This window comes from Capricornis sumatraensis, chromosome 16 (genome assembly GCF_032405125.1).
Source record: "Capricornis sumatraensis isolate serow.1 chromosome 16, serow.2, whole genome shotgun sequence".
NCBI classification, from domain to species: Eukaryota; Metazoa; Chordata; class Mammalia; order Artiodactyla; family Bovidae; genus Capricornis; species Capricornis sumatraensis.
This window is the reverse complement of record NC_091084.1, coordinates 17936304-17957071: the sequence shown is the minus strand read 5'-3', so window position 1 is coordinate 17957071 and position 20768 is coordinate 17936304. Positions and strand designations below refer to the sequence as shown.

Here is a 20768-nt window from a genome sequence, read left to right as displayed (position 1 = left end):
GAGGTTTCTCCTGTTACTTGAAGCTCTTGGGTGATTTACATGCTTTTACATGCTGCTCTGCCCAGTGAAACACTGTTGAAAACATTAAATAAATTTAAATTAAAATGGGGTTGGGACTAAACATTTCCCCCAAAAGATAAACTTGCTTATTTGTCCACTTATTTCTTTACTCTAGGATAAGACGAACAACTTTTCCATTGAGAAGAAACTTCTTTCTTCTGATGTCTGAAAAACAGAAGAAATCCAAGCTTGTTTCACATTTTAGATGTGTTCAAAAAGATTATATTAACCTGTAATTCCTATTATCGGTATTAGTTCCTATCTGTAAATTAATCCAAAGCAATGAAAGATTATTGGTAAAGTTTGCTAAGCACCTGAAAACAATGAAGGTAAATATTATATTTATTTTTAGTTGTCACAGTTGGAATACAGTGGATGTCTAATTCAGCTTATTTTATTAAACATGCCAAATATGATAAGAAACAAAGGCATTTTATTGAGTCCTCAAGGTAAACATTATAAATGTTAACCTTTCACTGTAGTATAATTGTGGTCATCCATTAAAAAGAATAGTTAGTAAATGAGTGGCAAAGATGAAAAGCCTCTGACTCAGAGACAACCATTTTAATGCTAGCCTTGGTAGAGCTCATCACTTCTCTAAAATTTGTCCACTAAAAAGTAAGGACATGGGAAATTCATGAAGTGATCTTGAAAACAGGAGTGGGGGTGAGAGGTTTTACAGATGCTCAATATAATACTACTGGGCTAAAAAGAGGTTAGGAAGGAGGAGGAAAAAAAAACCCAAAAAACCCTAACCTTCCTTTCCCCCACAATTGTCAAAAGTAATATATATACCATATAGAAAAACTGGAAAATAAAAGAAAAAAACTCATCTGTATTTCATTTCTAGAAATAACCACTGATAACATGCTGATACAGTTTTATTCTTTTTTCCTATGCATGTTTTATTTCACATGTTTGAAATCAATTGTATGGTATATATGTTATCCCTTTTTAACATATCATTCCTATTCATTAAAATATAACTGAATAATTATATTAAAAATCTGTATATGGGGTTTTTTTTGCATTTATTACTCTACTTTTTGGATATTTGGCTTTTTCAGAAAGCATCTCCTGCATCTCTTGCATTGCAGGTGGGTTCTTTATTGCTGAGCCACCAGGGAAGCCCAATTTACTTACAGCCTTCCCCTCAAATTTAAAAAAGTTCTTTATCCTAGTCTTGTGATTATACAACTTTCATTCACCTTCCTCTCTCAAGCTCATCTTAAAACTTTCTCCAGTTTATAGTTCTCAAGTTCATTTCTCAGATTTAATGAAATAAATCAGCTCAGGTCAACAAAGATTTGTTGACTGGGTATGGCCCTTCCCTAGTTAAAAATATTTATGCTATGAAACAGTCAACAATCTCTTGAGTCAAAATCCAAACTTTTCCAGATTTAATATAAAAATTTCCACTTAGTCAACTAAGAGATTCTACATGTAAGCCAGTTCCAGCTACCACCATGTTTATGGAACTCTCTCATCCCTGGATACTTAAAAAACAGTGTTGTGAGCCAGTGGCTAAAATTGGAGAGATTACATCTTCAAAGAAATATAACACCAAAAGCTACCTGGAGTTGGGGTAAAGCATTTACTATTCTTACAAATCCACAATCTTAACCTTATCAAAATTCTTACCATCAACCTTTCTGCAACCTTTCAACCTGTGTGTGTGTATATATATATACTACTTTTACTAATGTGCTCCAAGGCATAAAACATAGATTGCTATGGTTAGTATTCAGAAAATGAATGATGAATATGACTTTATTCCTACTTATCATTACTGGCATCATTGCTTTGTCAGTTACCTTTTATTCATTATTTACTAAGCTCCAGGCATTGGGGCAGGTTTTATTTTCTTGAATAAAGGAAAGGAAAGTGACGGTGCTCAGTCATGTCCACCTCTTTGCGACCCCATGGACTGTAGCCTACCAGGTTCCTCCGTCCATGGGATTTTCCAGGCAAGGGTACTGGAGTGGATTGTCATTTCCTTCTTTTCTTCAATAGCAAGATTTTATTTAACAATAAATACATTGCTAATCTCATGTTACAAATCACATATACATGTGACAAGACAGCCGAGACTGAGTATTTAAGTAATTTGCCCCAAATTCCAAAACTTGCCCTAATTCACAAGATGACATAAATGCCTGATGATTAGACTATCCTCTGTAAATATTGGCTGAATAGATTTGAATTTTCATGACAAAATAGGGAGCATCCTTTTATTTCTGATTAATAAACATGTTGTGTAAGGAAAGATTAGAAAAGAACTTTGAAAACTGTTTTCCTACTGTAATAGAAAAAATGGTCATTAGGTACTCAAGTACAGATACAACACCAGACAGTAATACTCAGAGAAGATTTCTGGGCTCATATACCTTTCCACGTGGCCGCAGGCAAAAGGGACCTGGAATGACGTTGTCCCAAAGGGAGCTGGCTGGTAGTTCCATCTAGGCAGCAGCAGGGCTGCTCTTAATGTCAGAAGTCTGACTCTTGTTTCACTATAAGAATGATAGCTTGGTTTCTATTGGTGCTACCTGTAGAGCAGATACAAGCCTTGCTGTTAGCTCACAGACCCCAAGTGGGACTCTGTAGGTGACTGACTTTTATTTGCAAATGCTGCTCAGTCATGTCCAACTCTTTGGAATCCCATGGACTGTAGTCGGTCAGACTCCTCTGTCCATGGGATTCTCCAGGAAAGAATACTGGAGTGGGTTGCCATTTCCTCCTCCAGGGGATCTTCCCCACCCAGAGATCAAACCCGCGTTTCCTAAGTCCCCTGCATTGGCAGGCAGATTCTTTACCACTGAGCCACATATTTTTAGAAATGATGTCCTCTTTGACTAGAAATGATGTCCTCTTTGCACTTGGGCTTTCAGGGTGACTTTAGAAATATCCTTCCCCATGTCTGCTCTACTCCTGCCCCCAAACAAGCTCCCTCCAGTTCATCCTCAGCTTTGCGGTCCAGACGGGGGCTCCCCAGCAGCCTCTCCCTTCCGGACCAACCACTAGCACACACGGGAGCCTTCCCCCTCGGGACTGATGTCACAGCACTATTTCCTTGCTAGGGTGCTCTCTCTTTTCCACTTTGGGGCCTTAGTCCTTTTGGGATCAAATTCTGTTCTTCACTGCCCCACTGCACAAATCGGTTTCATGTACAGGGTTTTTCATGCCAGGATTATTTATAATAACGAATAATGTAGATGATGATTTTTAAAATTACTATATAATAGGATGCCTCTTGTTATTTTTCTTTTTTAAATTTAAAAAGCACTTTTAAATGAAACCTCCTTGAAAGCCAGGGTTATAAGGACATTCTTTCAAATGATAAAAATCTATAGCAATCTTAACCCAATGGCTCTTTTTATTCTTGATGAAACACGACAGAAGCATTCTTTTCGAGGAGAGGACTAAAGAAAACTGCTTTTTTCCTAAAGATGCTTGGATCTTGCCCACTTTCCTCCTTCATTTTATCTGCTCCTGGGTCTGGAATTCCTGTGCTTCCTGGGTTCAAGCCAGGGACAGTTGCCATGGGGTGCTGGGTGACTTGAGTTATAGGGCTTCACCCCCCTTCCTAATTTGGCCAAAGAGTCTGTCTCTCTCTGTTTCTCTCATTTCTCCCCTGTTATACTCCCTCTCCTTTTCCTTTCTTCTTTCTCACCTTTCTTTCCTTTCTCTGTTTTTTTCTTTCTGACTATCTGTCTGCCTTCCTTTCTTCCTTTCCCATGTAGCCTTTATTTCTTTATGCTCTGGCCAGTTTCAAAGAGAGATTTATGACTTCAGTTTCCTGTACAATGAGATTTTTAGTCTCCCTACTCTAGGCGTGCATGAATCATTAAAAGCTATGTCTTTTTTCTTCTGATCCTGATCTTTACTTCACTATATTCTTTCATTTAAATTCTAATTTAAAGTTTATCAAGTTTGATCCTGGTAGCCAATATTGAAAGGAAATCCTGATAAGTAAAATAATATTGTTCATAACATTTTAAAAAAACTCCCCGGTTTGAATATACATTGGATTGTGTCTCCACAAAAATTTTATGTTGAAAACTTAACTCCTAGTACCTCAATAAAGTTGATTTTTTTTAAACACTTAGATTAAAAAAGAAACCAGGGCTCCTTGGAAAAATGTCTGATTCTAGACCTGAGGCAGGAAATCTCCAGGGTGAATTTAGAACATCTTGTTGTACCAGAAAATAGGGAAGTTTCCAAAATTAATAGGTCACATCCAAAGCACTTAGGAGTCACCATAAAGCAGTCCTCTGTCCAAAGATGGGAAAATTTGAGCACAAAATAAATGACACACACTGAATATATAAAGAGCCATAAGTTCATATGGATATTTTTTTAAATGAGAGAGAATGAAGGCAAATGGCAACAACAGAAACAAAACCCAGCTTCACTAAACACCAATCAAGATTGCAAAGGCATTAATTTTTATTTACAAAGGTAGTAACTGAAAAGAAAGAATCATCTATGATCTTACCTTTTCTGAGCAATTTGGTAATTTAGGTACCTAAGAGCCCTAGTAGATTAAAGGATATCCTCTTTACAGAATTTCAGTTAATAAAATGTGGAAAGAATGAGAGATTAATGAAACCATCATTTTATAATCCACAAAGTGTTGACTGACTCTACTCATCAGTGGATGAAACCATTAGACAAGTGTTGATAAGAGATTCCTCATTGGGAGGGAAGGCTGGGCACCACCAGAATCTGTAATTTATCTTCACTAGACAGAAGTGTGACAATGGGACACTGAGTATCACTTGGTGTCAAGTTACCTGTGGCTTGATTAGATTTATGAAGTTCCTTTTGAGTGAGTAGACTTTGTAGGTGGCACAGTCATGAAGGAGTGAAATGATATGATAAATGAGATTTACTTGAAAACATAAAAAGAAATAAAGGGAAAGTGGTTAAATGGAGCATATGTGGGTAATCAATAATTGCTGATTCTTGATGAAGGGAACTAAGGGGCTCATCACCCTTTTCTTCCTAAGTTTGTATGTGTTTATAATTTTTCATAATAAGTTGTTTTACAGTAGACATAAGGAAGCATTTGTTTATGGAAATAATAGACTGAGAAAGTTTCTTCCTGTTTAAAATAAAAAGGAAAACAAGAGTCAGACACCTCTTCAGAACTGTTCAGCTCACACAGGTGTTCATTTCTCTGAGAACTACCATCCCCACTCCCTTCCCCAGCCCACCCACTGACCACCACACCTCTGGACCCTATGCCAGACCATAGCTAATTTCACTAGGTGAACACCACACCCAGGATAGTCCGGTCAGGTTCTTGTTGCCAAAGACTTAAAATTGAAAGTCAAAGTTGCTTGTCAGACACTGCTGTTGGAGAATCATGGAGCTATGGAGGATTATGTTCTGCCCAGCGAACGAGAGAAACAGAAAGAGCTGATGGGGGTGGTGGGCTGGAGGGAAAGAAGCAGATGTAGAATTCTGACAGCGTTCTCTGCCCCACAGTCCTCCTTTTGGACTTTGAAACCCCTCTCACAAGAGAGTAACTTTTGTTCAAGTGAGCCCACTGTCACAGATTAGCTTTGGGTGCAGGACACCAAGGCCTTAGCTACCCATGATTGTCAGGTGAGAGTCTGGGAGCCAGTGGACTTGCAGGGCATCACTGGACACTGTCCCTCAGTGGAGGGGCCTTTGGCCTCACAGATGGCTTAAATCTTTGATCATTTAAGGAAATTTCTGCTGAGTGACTCTATAACTTAATTACACTAGCTTTCTTACTATCACTAATAAAACTCTTCAACTCTTAAAAAAATAAAAAAGGGGGGTCACTATGAGACCTACTTCTTACATAATAGTAAATTTTGTCCCCACCCTTTTCTTTTTTGTCAAAAGCTGCCTCTAGCAGGTCACTGTAATTGCAACCAAAAGAATCCTTAGTAGTACTGTTAGGGGAAGGACACTGATTGAAACTGCCCACCCTGGCCAGGCACCATAGTAACCATTTGCATGAGTTGTTTTATGACAGGACATCCTGATAAGGAATATGGAACTAATAAGCCACCACCAACCGGAAGAGTTCGGGAAAGGTTGAAAGGAGACACCACGTGTCCGTCCACTTCCCAGAATCCCTCTTTCTAGCATCCGTCTCAGCACCAGACTGAGAAAGTTTCTTCCTTGGTCATCTCTTCAGACACCTCTTCAGAACTGTTCAGCTCACACAGGTGTTCATTTCTCTGAGAACTACCATCCCCACCATGCAGCACCAGAAAAGACTCTGAATTAGAATGATTGGCCAAAGACCACCCAGAAACTAATCCCATCACCATAAAACCCAAGACTGCAAGCCACGCAGCAGAGCAGTTCTCCTGGGTTCCCTTACCCTACAGCTCTCCACCTGGGTGCCCTTTCCCAATAAAATCTCCTGCTTTGTCAGCACATGTGTCTCCTCGGACAATTCATTTCCGAGTGTTAGACGAGAGCCCAGTTTCAGGCCCTGGAAGGGGTCCCCCTTCCTGCAACAGTGCAACTGCTTTTGGTTTTATCTGTCTTAATTATAGCGCTTCCTTGAAGCACACCTATGGGCTAAATAGCTTCCTTCCAGTTTATATTTCCACATCTCTATAACTAAAGGTGAGAGAGCAGAAACTTTGGGTGGAGAGAGCCATGTCTACACCCCGCCCCTCACAAATCCTAGCTTCCCTTTAACCTGAAAAATTTATTTGACAGTATGAAAAGATCTTGCTTAACTAATTATAACTGGATATGAAAGAGTTGCAGAAATAGGTGTCTAAAAGAACTTTCCACTCTGATGGTGACACTTGATTAATGCAAAATTACAAAGGACAAAGTGACAAGGTGATCAAGGAAATGTTGCTTCAAGAGGCAAATGGGTAGGGTTACCAAAGGCCTAACACATCACAGCTTTTTTTTTTTACAGTTCGGTTACAGCTCAAGAGTTTTATCCAGCAAACAAAGAAACGTACAACCTCCAGGTGTGAGGGTAGGCGGACTCCAACGGAGAGGCCTCAATGGGTTTTGGCTCCCTCTTTTTATAAGTTTTTGTCTCCTCCCCAGTGAGCCTGCCCTATGCAAATTAGGGCTAGCCAGGGAAGGGGCATGTTTTTTCACCTCACATAATAGCTTCTGAAGTCTACTTTTAGATTCTTCAAGTCTGAAATTTCTCTCAAGCCACAGTTCACAGGATGGGTTGAATGTGACAGTTAGCATGTCCCACAGGGGTAGAAATGTTCATTTGTTTGTTTGTTCAGATATATTTCACATGCCTGGCACACGCTTGACATCCAATAAGTGTTACTGCATGAAGTTATAGCTTTTGCAAATTTTTAAACCCAAACAAGTTCTGACCCTAATGTAGCCCTGCAAATATGGAGTTGCCCAAAAAGTTTGTTTGGTTTTAAACCAACCCAATATCAATACAGAACGATTCTCAGTGCTATATGGCTTGGAAAACACTTTAGGAATAGCTCTACAAGCTGATAATGTCAAAATATATCAAAAATAAAGGAAAATCACAGCATTTTATCTTTTAAAGGAACACAGATAATCCTGAGGTCATCATACCAAAATCTGACAACAATCCCTAAAGTTCTTTCTCAAACTGTGGACGAGGAAATGGGTCCTTGAGAGCCTGGAGGGAACCCAAGAGGCAAAACATCTTTGCAGTGATGAAGAGCAGGCTCTGTGAATGGTGGTCAGACAGCATCTCCAGTCTTCAATCACATCGAATTTCTCTTCTCTGACTTTAAGAGGGGCAATGGCACCCCACTCCAGTACTCTTGCCTGGAAAATCCCATGGACAGAGGAGCCTAGTGGGCTGCAGTCCATGGGGTCACTGAGAGTTGGACACAACTCAGTGACTTCACTTTCAGTTTTCACTTTCATGCATTGGAGAAGGAAATGGCAACCCACTCCAGTGTTCTTGCCTGGAGAATCCCAGGGACGGCGGAGCCTGGTGGGCTGCCGTCTATGGGGTCACACAGAGTTGGACACGACTGAGTGACTTAGCAGCAGCAGCGCTCCTTCTACTGTCTTAGATGCTCCTGGAAATTGTCTTTGAACAGTGACTCATGCAAAGAAGTTTCCCATTTTTTTTTTTTTTGCAGAGTTGTATGGTGCTGCAAGGCCAGAAATATTTCCGGCAATGCAATCAGACAGTTGGGGCAGTGTTTAGTCACCCGTAGAATCTCTTTCTCCTGACATCAAATGTTTGTTGAATCCGGTTAAACATTGCTATGACTTCCTAGGTGGTGCAGTTGTAAAGAATCCACCTGCCAATGCAGGAGACTCAAGAGACACAGGTTTGGTCCCTGGGTCCGGAAGATCCCCTGGAGTAGGAAATGGCAACCCGCTCCTGTATTCTTGCCTAGAAAATTCCACTGAAAAAGGAGCTTGGCAGTCTCTAGTCCATGGGGTCGCAAAGAGTTAGACACGACTGAGCATCCAGAAACATTCTAAGGGTAAATTCAGACCCAAAGGTTCTTTCTGGAGTGATTGAAAATAATATAACCAGCATTTTTATGGTGATTTCACAGCAGCAAATCGTGCAAGATTTCTGGACTGTGGTTTATTTGACCACAGTAAGCTGGTCATAAAAAATGTTCCCTTGGTATCTCTAATTTTCTTGATGAGATCTCTAGTCTTTCCCATTCTATTGTTTTCCTCTATTTCTTTGCATAGATTGCTGAGGAAGGCTTTCTTGTCTCTCCTTGCTATTCTTTAGAACTCTGCATTCAAATGGGTATATCTTTCCTTTTCCCCTTTGCTTTTTGCATCCCTTCTTTTCACAGCTATTTGTAAGACCTCCTCAGACAGCCATTTTCCTTTTTTGCATTTCTTTTTCGTGGTGATGGTCTTGATTCCTGTCTCCTGTAAAATGTCACGAACCTCCATCCATAGTTCATCAGGCACTCTGTCTATCAGATCTAGTCCCTTAAATCTATTTCTCACTTCCACTATATAGTCATAAGGAATTTGATCTAGGTCATACCTGACAGAAATGGTAGGGACCTAACAGAAGCAGAAGATAATAAGAAAAGGTGGCAAGAATACACAGAAGAACTGTACAAAAAAGATCTTCATGACCCAGATAATAATTATGGTGTGATCACTCATCTAGAGCCAGACATCCTGGAATGTGAAGTCAAGTGGGCCTTAGGAAGCATCACTATAAACAAAGCTAGTGGAGGTGATGGAATTCCAGCTGAGCTATTTCAAACCCTGAAAGATGATACTGTGAAAGTGTTGCACTCAATATGCCAGCAAATTTGGAAAACTCAGCAGTGGCTGCAGGACTGGAAAAGGTCAGTTTTCATTCCAATCCTAAAGAAAGGTAATACCAAAGAATGTTCAAACTACTGCACAATTGCACTCATTTCACACACTAGTAAAGTAATGCTCAAAATTCTCCAAGCTAGGCTTCAGCAATAAGTGAACCATAAACTTCCAGATGTTCAAGCTGGTTTTAGAAAAGGCAGAGGAACCAGAGATCAAATTGCCAACATCTGCTGGATCATTGAAAAAGCAAAAACATTCCAGAAAAACATCTATTTCTGCTTTATTGACTATGCCAAAGCCTTTGACTGTGTGAATCACAATAAACTGTGGAAAATTCTGAAAGAGATGAGAATACCAGACCACCTGACCTGCCTCTTGAGAAACCTGTATGCAGGTCAGGAAGCAACAGTTAGAACTGGACATGGAACAACAGACTGGTTCCAAACTGGGAAAGGAGTACGTTACAGCTGTATATTGTCACCCTGGTTATTTAACTTATATGCAGAGTACATTATGAGAAACACTGGGCAGGAGGAAGCACAAGCTGGAATCAAGATTGCTGGGAGAAATATCAATAACCTCAGATATGCAGATGATACCACTCTTATGGCAGAAAGTGAAGAGGAGCTAAAAGGCCTCTTGACAAAAGTGAAAGAGGAGAGTGAAAAAGTTGACTTAAAGCTCAACATTCAGAAAACAAAGATCATGGCATCTGGTCCCTTCACTTCATGGCAAATAGATGGCAAAACAGTGGAAACAATGGCTGACTTTATCTTCTTGGGCTCCAAAATCACTACAGATGGTGATTGTAGCCATGAAATTAAAAGACACTTGCTCCTTGGAAGGAAAGTTATGACCAACCTAAACAGCATATTGAAAAGCAGAGACATTACTTTGCCAACAAACGTCCATCTAGTCAAGGCTATGGTTTTTCCAGTGGTCATGTATGGATGTGAGAGTCGGACTGTGAAGAAAGCTGAGCGCCAAAGAATCGATGTTTTTGAACTGTGGTATTGCAGAAGACTCTTGAGAGTCCTTTGGACTGCAAGGAGATCCAACCAGTTCATCCTAAAGGAGATCAGTCCTGGATGTTCATTGGAAGGACTGATGTTGAAGCTGAAACTTCAATACTTTGGCCACCTGATGCGAAGAGCTAACTCATTTGAAAAGACCATGATGCTGGGAAAGAGTGAGGGCAGAAGGAGAAGGGGACGACAGAGGATGAGATGGTTGTATGGCATCATCGACTCAATGGACATGGGTTTAGGTGGACTCCAGAGTTGGTGATGGACAGGGAGTCCTGTCATGCTGCGGTTCATGGGGTCACAAAGAGTCAGACACGACTGAGCAATTGAACTGAACTGAAGCTGAAGCTGGTCATGGAACTATAAAATGTGGCTGCCCCACTTCTTTGGCAATAATTTTCCCTTGCCATGCATGAGCAACATGGATTACCCTTCCATTCTCGTATGCTTTCAAAATCATTTGTATGTCACTAGTTTTGTTGACTTTAATCCAGCAATTATTTCTTAATATTTCAAGTACCTCAGATTCCTTTTAGAAGAAGAATCACAGGATCAAGTGTGATGGAATCTGATCTGACTACTTTTGTGTTCTCAGTGGTTGCTTGAGGGAAATTTGCTGGTCGAGGCAAACTTCCCTGACTTCCATGGAAAATGCATCTCCTCTCCATTTTCTGTAGTGAGGTGTGTGCCCTGGGTCTGCGTGAGAACTGGGGTCAGGACAGGGGAAAGGTGAGGGGATTCACCATCCCTTCCTCCAACTGTAAAGAGTTGGGCTCCCTTCCTGAGTTCGGGTCTTGTTTTGAGTTAGGGTCTGATTGCCTTGAGTATGGAGCCGGTACCATAGTAAACCCAGATCAGACCTGTTTGGGATCCTGAGACTGTACAGGATTTGTGCTAACTCATGTGACCAAGGACCCAAATAGACTTCAGGTGAGGTATGAGGACAGTGCTGGTGAACATGAAGAGGACTTGGGGAAGCCAGTAGGATACTCCATGTTTTTATCCTACGCTTGTGCTGTATTATTTATCTTAGGCATTATTTTTCAGTCCAATGTCTTTCACATACTCTTCATGAATGAATAAAGTGAACTGTTTCATTAAGTGCTTCATGAAATGTAAAATTACAAGTAGGCATTTCCCTGGTGGTCCAGTGATTAAGATTCTGCACTTCCACCTCAGTGGGTGTGGGTTCAATCCCTGGTCAGGGAACTAAGATCCCACATACTGAGTGATGCGGACAAAAAAAAAAAACAAAAAAAAATTAAAAGTGGTGTTCAGTCATTCACTCATCTATTCGCTTATTTAACAAATATTTATTATACACCTTGCATGTGCCAGGCACTGCACTGTGTGATATTAACATGTTCATTGCAATGCCAACATAATTTTCTATTTTGGGGGGAGGTAAGAAGTGGGTTTATTTAGAGAGAAACACATTCCACAGACAGATTGTGGGTCACCTCAGAAGCCCAAAATAATTTTCTTTTGTGTAAGTCTTGTATTCCATAACTTGTACACGTGACTGCAAGTACACTCTAAGAAAGAGTAGTTTAACAAGGAGAATGCAGATGTAAGCCCTACAAACATTTTGAATATGATATAAATATTTCTGACTGTAAACCAGAATTTGACAATGTACCTTTTCCTGAACATCCAAAATTCTTGCATTACCTGTTCAGTCAAGTAAGAATACAGAAAGGACTTGAGTGCATAAGAGTTAAAATCCTAAAGTAAGTGTAATACATTCTCATATTGACTATTCATCACAATCTCTTAGGGGCAGTAAAATTTTGCACTGAGATAAAGACGAACAACCTTAAAAGTTGGTGCTAGTTTTATTTTTCTATCAAGGACGTAATAGGGCAATGAACAATAACTTGTGGATTGTTATGGAACTTACACAATCCTTAACAGTTATTAACTAAGTAACTCCATAATCGTCAGCCCAATTATGCACAGGAAAAAAATCATATCTGACAAAATAAATAATCACCTTTCTGCATACGAGTTAGCTTTTCCAGTTATACCTGCTGACTGGTTGCTCCCCATTTCCTAGTAAGTATGTCATCCTGGGAGGAACTTTGCCCTTTTCTGTCTTCAATGGAAAAAAAAAAATTGAAGTATACTTAGCAGGTCAATGTTCAGTTACAGAAATCTCAGATCTAATAAAAAATAGCAACCCATTTGAGGACAGTCTGGCTCTCATGGACCCAGGCTGACTGTGAGCTTGGTGCTCATAGGCAGACCCAGGGCAGTCACAACACATTCTGAGGCATCTCTGGAAAATAGCAGCTGTCTCTGGGAAGGAGCAGTGTGTGTGTGTGCTCAGTCACTTAGTTATGTCTGACTCTTTGCGACTGTAGCCTGCCAGGCTCCTCTGTTCATCGAATTTTCCAGGCAAGAATACCGGAGTGTGTTGCCATTTCCTACTCCATGGGATCTTCTCCACCCAGGGATGGAACTCATGTTTCTTACATCTCCTGCTTTGGCAGGCAGGTTCTTTACCACTGCACCACTTGGGAAGTCCTGAGGACTTAAAATGAACTCTTTCCATGGAGAAGAACAAAGCATGAGTTGAATTTTTAGGAGCCTCAGTTGGCCTGGTTCTTGCCCCCAGAGACCTCCAGTCCCTATAATCAAATTTTGGAACTGAATACACAATCCTCGGTCCCATTCTTGATGAAGTGAGCCTTGAATTTTGGAGCTCTCCTCTAGTTTGTACAAACCTTTAGTCAAAATTCTGTATTGATACCTGACATTGTCATCATGATTATGACTGAAATCCAGTTCTTCTTGTGTAATATTTTGTGGAAACTAGGAGGTCTTTAAATACGTACAAAAGAAGCATTTGCTTATTGTTACAAAGTTAAAAAGAATCATAGAATGTTTAAAGTTCTGAAGTGATTTAGAATTTATTTAGTATTGCACAAGGCTGGTAGACACGTGATTTTGGTCTCTGTCACTGTCCCTTCTCTCTTCTTAAGGTAAGAGCACTTCACTTTTTCCTTTGGGGAATTACCTTTCCCCCATTGTTAGTCCAGAGTCTTTATATGAGATTGATTCTACCCCCTAGACCCAGAAGAGGGTCTGAAGGGAGTCCGCATGCCCTGACCACAGTGATTCTTCAAGCATAAGTGCCTAGTCCAGGTCGTGCCAGTGAGACCCAGCCTAATTTGATGGAGTTTCTGATGACTGTCCTCAGGGTCCTGATTAATATATGTATAGCATTTACCACTGAAAGCCTAAGGAACTACTTAAAGTCACAACAAGTCATTCAAATAGCCAGTTTCTCCTGATACTTGCCCACTTTCTAGTTGGAGATCAGTGATATTAACAGAGCATTTTAATAATACAATAAGAGCATTCATTCATTCAACAAGTATTCATTGAGATGATGAATACAACTAGATGCCTGGTTCTGTGCTAGGGATAGAGTTTGACAGAAATAGCCATGATCACTGCCCAATCATGTTCTGAAAGATATATATATAGGCACACACAGGAGGGGCATGTGACCTACCCCAGATGTATGCATATGGATGTCCAGGAGGGCTTCCTGGAGAAAGAGACTGGCCTGCTACATATCTTTGAATTGATTCTCCTTTAAGTTTAATTTAATCTCATTCTCACAGCTACTATCTTAGTTCAGGGTCTCTTGTTTCACATCTGAATTATAGCAAGAGCTTTCTAACTAGACTAGATACTTCAACTTTTATCTTGGTCCCTAATACCCAACTTCCCTGGTGGCTCAGATGGAAAAGAATCCGCCTGCAATGCGGGAGACCTGGGTTCAATCCTTGGGTTGGGAAGATCCCCTGGAGAAGGGCATGGCAACCCACTCCAGTGTTCTTGTCTGGAGAATCCCCATGGACAGAGGAGCCTGGGGGGCTACAGTCCAAACAGTCAGACACGACTGATGACAGAATGATTTGTTTCTTAGCAACATTTTATTGACATACTATACATACATAAAATTACATATGTAAGCATACGGTCTGATGAAGTTCCTCAACCAAATACACCCATTAACCAGTGCCCACATCAATAAACATGGCCAGCATGCCAGAAGCCCATCTCATGTGTATACTCATCTCCTTTCACAAGTGAGCTTTTAAAAATACTAATCTTGATGGACATGTACACACATCTATATTTAAAATGGATAACTAACAAGGTCCTATTGTATAACATATGGAACACTGCTCAGCGTTATGTGGCAGCCTGGATGAGAAGGGAGTTTTCGGGAGATTGGATACATGCATATATGTATGGTTGAGTCCCTTGTTGTTCACCTGAAACTATCACAACATTGTTAATTGGTTATGTTGTTGTTTTTCAGTTGCTAAATCATGTCCAACTCCATGACCCCATGTACTGTAGTCTAACAGGCTTCTCTGTCCATAGGGATTTTCCAGGCAAGAATACTGGAGTGGGTTGCCATTTCCTTTTCCAGGGGTCAAACACTTGCTCCTTGGAAGAAAAGCAATGACAAACCTAGACAGTATTTTTAAAACCTAGACATCATTTTGCCTACAAAGGTTCGTCTAGTCAAAGCTATGGTTTTTCCAGTAGTCATGTCTGGATGTTAGCTGCTGCTGCTGCTGCTAAGTCACTTCAGTCATGTCCGACTCTGTGTGATCCCATAGACGGCAGCCCACCAGGCTCCCCCGTCTCTGGGATTCTCCAGGCAATAACACTAGAGTGGGTTGCCATTTCCTTCTCCAATGCATGAGAGTCAAAAGTCAAAGTGAAATTGCTCAGAGTCCGACCCTCAGCGACCCCATGGACTGCAGCTTTCCAGGCTCCTCTGTCCATGGGATTTTCCAGGCAGGAGTACTGGAGTGGGGTGCCATTGCCTTCTCTCTGGATGTGAGAGTCAGACCATAAAGAAGACTGAGCTCTGAAGAACTGATGCTTTCGAACTGTGATGCTGGAGAAACTCTTGAGAATCCCTTGGACAGCAAGCTCAAACCAGTCAGTCTAAAGGAAATCAACACTGAATATTCACTGAAAGGACTGATGCTGAAGCTAAAGCTTCAATACTTTGGCCACTTAATGCAAAGAGCCGACTCATTGGAAAAGACCCTGATGCTGTGAAAGGTTGAGGGCAGGAGGAAAAGGAGGCAACAGAGGATGAGATGGTTGGATGGCATCATCAACCCAATGGACATGAGTTTGAGCAAACTCTGGGAGATAGCAAAGGACAGGGAAGCCTGGCATGCTGCCATTCCATGGGGTTCCAGAGTCAGACATGACTAAGCGACTGAACAACAACAAGGGAAAATTGAATAAATAAGCAAGCAGATTAACATTTACCAAATGCCAGACACAATGTTAGGCTTTATCTATGATGTTTCATTTTACTGAAGTTGGGGAGAGAGGATGGGCATAAAGGTATAGATTTCTGAATCATATTTAAAAAAAAACCCAACATGCCCTTTCCTTCCTTTGAAAGGAAGTTATTCATTCATTTACAGCTTTTTCTTTCTAATTAAAAATAAACTGAAGAATCACTGAGATATCTTATTTCAAAGCCTATTTGTTTAACTATTAATAGCTTGAAAAGTGATTCTATGGGAAGAAAAACATTCTAAAAAGTTTTGGTGTAGGAGAAAGTATCACTAGGTTGATGGGTATAGCCAGAGCACCTAACACTGTTCATTCAGTTTCCAAACTGTCAGTGCAGGCAGGCAGGAAGTGCCACCTGAAACCATTTTTATGAAAGCTTTTACAATCTGTATTTGGTTTTCAATGAAAAAGTTCTTCACAATAAATCCATACGGCATAACATCAAAAACACCTGTCAGGTTGGCCACTTCCCAGCAAGTCTATTTCTTCCCTAACATCTTGTAACTTACCTGGCAGTGGGCTGGGACATCACCCATGTACCGCTGGGCTCTAAAAATTCTCTCAAACTGCCTGCTCTTCTCAGGTCAGCAGCCTGCCCATGCCCTATTTAGAAATTTGCTGAAGAAAAATTTAGTTACATAAATGAAGGTCAAAATCCAGAAATTCAAAATCAAGCCATAGAGAAAAAACTCCTTAAGTCACTGTGGAGGTAGATGCCTCGGTTGCTTCGTTGATCAACCAGAAGGTACCACTGTGATACTTAGCCTTTATACCCTAAACTTGGATGCTATGATATTTATCTTAGTCATCCTTTTATAGTCCTATGTTTTGAATTATCTTCCTATTCCTAAATGCAGATCAGCCGTTTCTTGAGTGCTTAGAAGAAAAACAAATGATGGCATTCATTCATCCATCCATCTCATTGAATAGGCAGGAATTTCCCTGAGGACAATGGCCTCAAGGGCCACATTTTTACGTTTCATTTATGAGTTCTCCTAACCCCGGTATAAAGAAAGCTTTGAGCCAGCAGGCAGAAGCGTTCATTCAGTGGCGGAGGGAAGAAACAGAACAATTCCATTGTTTAGAAACAATTCTCTCTCCACTGCTGGAGCGATAGGCAAAGCTAAGGTCTTTTTGACAGAAGGCTTTCTTGGAAAACTTGGTTTCACAAAATGCACCACCTCTGTGGGCCGCGCCGAGGAGGCCGAGTGCAGAACCTGCGGGGTCGGCGGCAGGTCACAAGGTCAAGGCTGCCCCTCCGTCCGCTCCGCACCTCGGCCTCGCGGGCTCCCTCCCTCCCGCAGGCGTCACCGGCCCTGGACAGCACAAGAGGAAGGAAGCGGTTCCCCGGTCCCACCCCCAGGCTGCCCTACTCCGGTGCCCGCCTCCTCTCGCGCCGCCAACGCGGCTTCGGGAGGGTGCATGCCGCCTGCCCGCGCCAGGGGTTGAACCCGGCTCTCACCCTGGAAGGCAAGCGTCTGGGCCGCCGCGATTGAGGGCCGGGGCGTAGCTGGGAGGGAATATTCCGGGCCGAGGCTTGGGGTGTGCGGAGAGAGGCATCCGGAGCCGCGGGTGGGGCGCGAGCGGGAAATCCAGGAACGCTGGAGGGGCGCAGGAGCGGACGGAGGTGCCGCAGGAGGCGCCCGGGGCCTGGCCGGGCCGGTCGGGCCGGGGACGCGGTGGAGGGGAGGGACCCAGCGGCGCCGGGTTGGGCCGTCGGGTCCGCCCCCCTCGCCCTGGAAGCTCGCCGGGAGGGGAGCGGCGGGGAGGAGAGCGGGACCCGCTGGTCCTCAGATCCCGGGACCGCCCTCTCGCGCTCCAGGGCGGGGGGCGAGCGCCTAAGAAGGCTGGAGCCGCCGCGGCAGCATGAGAGCGGGCGCCGGCGCTCCACGCTCGCGGCCGCGCGGCGGGCGGCGGCGGCGGCTCTGCCCGCGCTCGCCATGCGCGCGCGCTGGGGCCGGCGGGGCTCCCGGCGCGGAGGTCTGGGGCTGCCCGGCACCCACTTGGCGCTGCTGGCCGTCAGCCTGCTGTCCACCACCCTGGCCATCTACGTTTGCTGGAAGCAGCTGCCGCCTCTGCCCTGGGGCTCCCCCAGCCCGCCGCGGCCGGTGAACGTGCTGCTGTGGTGGGAGCCCTTCAGGGGCCGACACAACCCCCGCAGGCCGCCCCCCGACTGCCAGCGGCGCTTCAACATCAGCGGCTGCGTCCTGCACACAGATCGCGCGGCCTACGGGGAGGCCCAGGCGGTGCTCTTCCACCACCGAGACTTGGTGAAGGGACCCCCGGACTGGCCCCCGCCTTGGGGCGTCCAGATGCCCCCGGCGGAGGAGCAGAAAGGGCTGGTGATGGACGACGTGGAGCAAGAGGATGAGGCCGAAACCCTGGGCGCCTTGGGCCCCCGGCCCCCGGGCCAGCGCTGGGTGTGGATGAACTTCGAGTCGCCCTCCCACTCCCCAGGGTTGCAGGGCCTGGCAGGTAACATCTTCAACTGGACGCTCTCCTACAGGGCCGACTCGGACATCTTCGTGCCTTACGGCTACCTCTACCCCAGGACCCATCCCAGCGAGCAGCCGCCGGGGCTGGTCCCCCCGTTGGCCCGGAAGCAGGGGCTGGTGGCCTGGGTGGTGAGCAACTGGGACGAGCGCCAGGCGCGCGTGCGCTACTACCGCCAGCTGAGTCAGTACGTGACCGTGGACGTGTTCGGCAAGGGCGGGCCCGGGCAGCCGCTGCCCGACGCGGAGCTAGTGCACACGGTGGCCCGCTACAAGTTCTACCTGGCCTTCGAGAACTCGCAGCACCTGGATTATATCACCGAGAAGCTGTGGCGCAACGCCTTCCTGGCCGGGGCCGTGCCGGTCGTGCTGGGCCCCAGCCGTACCAATTACGAGCGCTTCGTGCCCTCCAATGCCTTCATCCACGTGGACGATTTCCCTTCTGCCTCCTCCTTGGCCGCCTACCTGCAGTTCCTGGACCGCCACCCAGCTGTCTATCGCGGCTACTTCAGGTGGCGCCGGAGCCATGCTGTGCATGTCACCTCCTTCTGGGACGAGCCCTGGTGCCTGGCCTGCCAGGCTGTGCAGAAGGCTGGGGACCAACGCAAGAGCGTCCCCAACTTGGCTGGCTGGTTTCAACAGTGAGGTCACTGTCCCCCCCGGGTGTGACCCTGGAGGCCATGTCTGGATGCTCTGCGGCGCCTCTCCTTGACGGCCGAGTCGTGGGACTGCATTTCCTAAATACCCGTTTTTAATCTATGGGAACAAGTTGATTTACCAATTAATATCATTCAACACAAAGACTTGGTGGGAAGGATCCTGGGTGCTCGTGGTTTTTGCATAACTTGCGGTTGTCCAAAGGCAGCCGAGCTCAGGGATGAAGAAGGGGACGTTTCCTCCTCCTTGTAAGTTGAGGAAACAGCTTACCTACAAGAAACAATGGTCCAAGGCTCTGAATTTCCTCATCTGCCACAGGCTATATTTGTGACCTGTGCCGAGTCCAGATTTCACTAACTCCTCCACTCACATATCCCTGGGCCAAATGCTGCAAAACCCTGGTTTTAGAAAGAGCCTGGTTGCAGGATAGCGAAGGGACTGTGGCCACCAGTGGGTCTTACTCCTTGTACCTGGATTCCTCAAAGCCTCATCGCCTAAGAAAGGTGAGGAGGGCAGTCCAAGACTCCATTGACTTCAGTAACAGCTACTGTTGTTTGTTCCCCTGCTTTATGAATGGAAACAAGATGCTGGATTGTCCTTGGAGAAGAGGGAGAGTGAATATTTGGTGTACCTCACTTTATACAAATGTATTCCTGAAAGGCCGCTTTTTAGTCAAATCCACTGTTATAAGAGAGCGCAGTGTTTAATGGAACCCTGTGGAGAATCCCTTTACAATGTGAATAATCATCTCCTGATTTCTTCTGTATCCATTTTTCTATAAGCTGGATTTTTTAAAAAGCATAATTATAGATGTGAAAATAAAGCAGAAGCAACCTTCTTCTCGCTTCATCCCAGAAATCCAACCTGTTTACATAGAAAAGGAAGCCATACTATCATTTTCCATGGAATTATTTATTTTTGTGTCTTTACAGGAGCTGAAATTTAAACCCAGAACGTCAGTCCTCCGGGGGTGCTGGCATTACCCCTCTGCAGAACAGCGAGTGAGATTGCACTGTATTATGGAATCATGCAAAAGGAAAAAAGTCTGGCGGCTGTTAATGGCAGTTTTTGACTCTTGTCAGTTTGAAGTTAAATGTTTAGTTGCTAGGGAATAGAACTAAATCTGTGCCTGCAGGAAAACTTTATCTTTTGTTACAAAAATCTGCAGTTCTCCCTGGGGCCATGTACAAGCTTAGTTGCTCAGTCATGTCTGACTCTTTGTGACCCTATGGACTGTAGCCTGCCAGGCTCTTCTGTCCATGGGATTCTCCAGGCAAGAATACTGGAGTGGGTTGCTATTCCCTTCTCCAGGGGATCTTTCTGACCCAGGAATCAAACCCAGGTCTCCTGCATTGCAGGCAGTTCTTTACCATCTAGATACAAACATTTCTGTGGCCCTTGAGACTGTGCTGTGGGACCAACTTTGAAAATATGCCCATTGACTAAAAACTGTCGAATGAACAGCATGTTAGGTGTCACCATGTACCTGCACTGTGTGAAACCCTGAGTGTGAGAAAGACAAAAATATTTAAGACAAGGTCCCTATCATTAAGGCTCTTGAAATCTACTTTTGTCAAAAAGCAATTGGCAGAACTTATTTTTTAAAGTAACATTCTTTTTTTTTTAATTAACATATTGTTGATTTACAATGTTGTGTTTCAGGTATACACCAAAGTGATTGAGTTTTGTATATATAATATATAATACATATATTATCTATGCATGCTAAGTAGCTTCAGTCATGTCCAACTCTTTGTGACCCTATGGACTGTGGCCTACAGGCTTCTCTGTCCATGGGTTTCTCCAGACAAGAATACTGGAATGGGAAAACATTCCCTTCTCCAGGGGCTCTTTCTGACCCACAGACTGAACCCAAGCCTCTTATGTCTCCTGCATTGGCAGGCCA

The 20768-nt window shown here is 43.8% G+C and overlaps 1 protein-coding gene across 1 annotated transcript; it reads left to right on the top strand.

The window, feature by feature from the left end:
* The first annotated feature begins 17653 nt into the window (after positions 1-17653).
* Positions 17654-19574, top strand: FUT4 (fucosyltransferase 4). The gene has a single exon (XM_068989120.1). It carries the CDS (start codon positions 17654-17656, stop codon positions 18848-18850), a length of 1197 nt encoding a protein of 398 aa, XP_068845221.1. The 3' UTR covers positions 18851-19574.
* The last annotated feature ends 1194 nt before the right edge of the window (positions 19575-20768 follow it).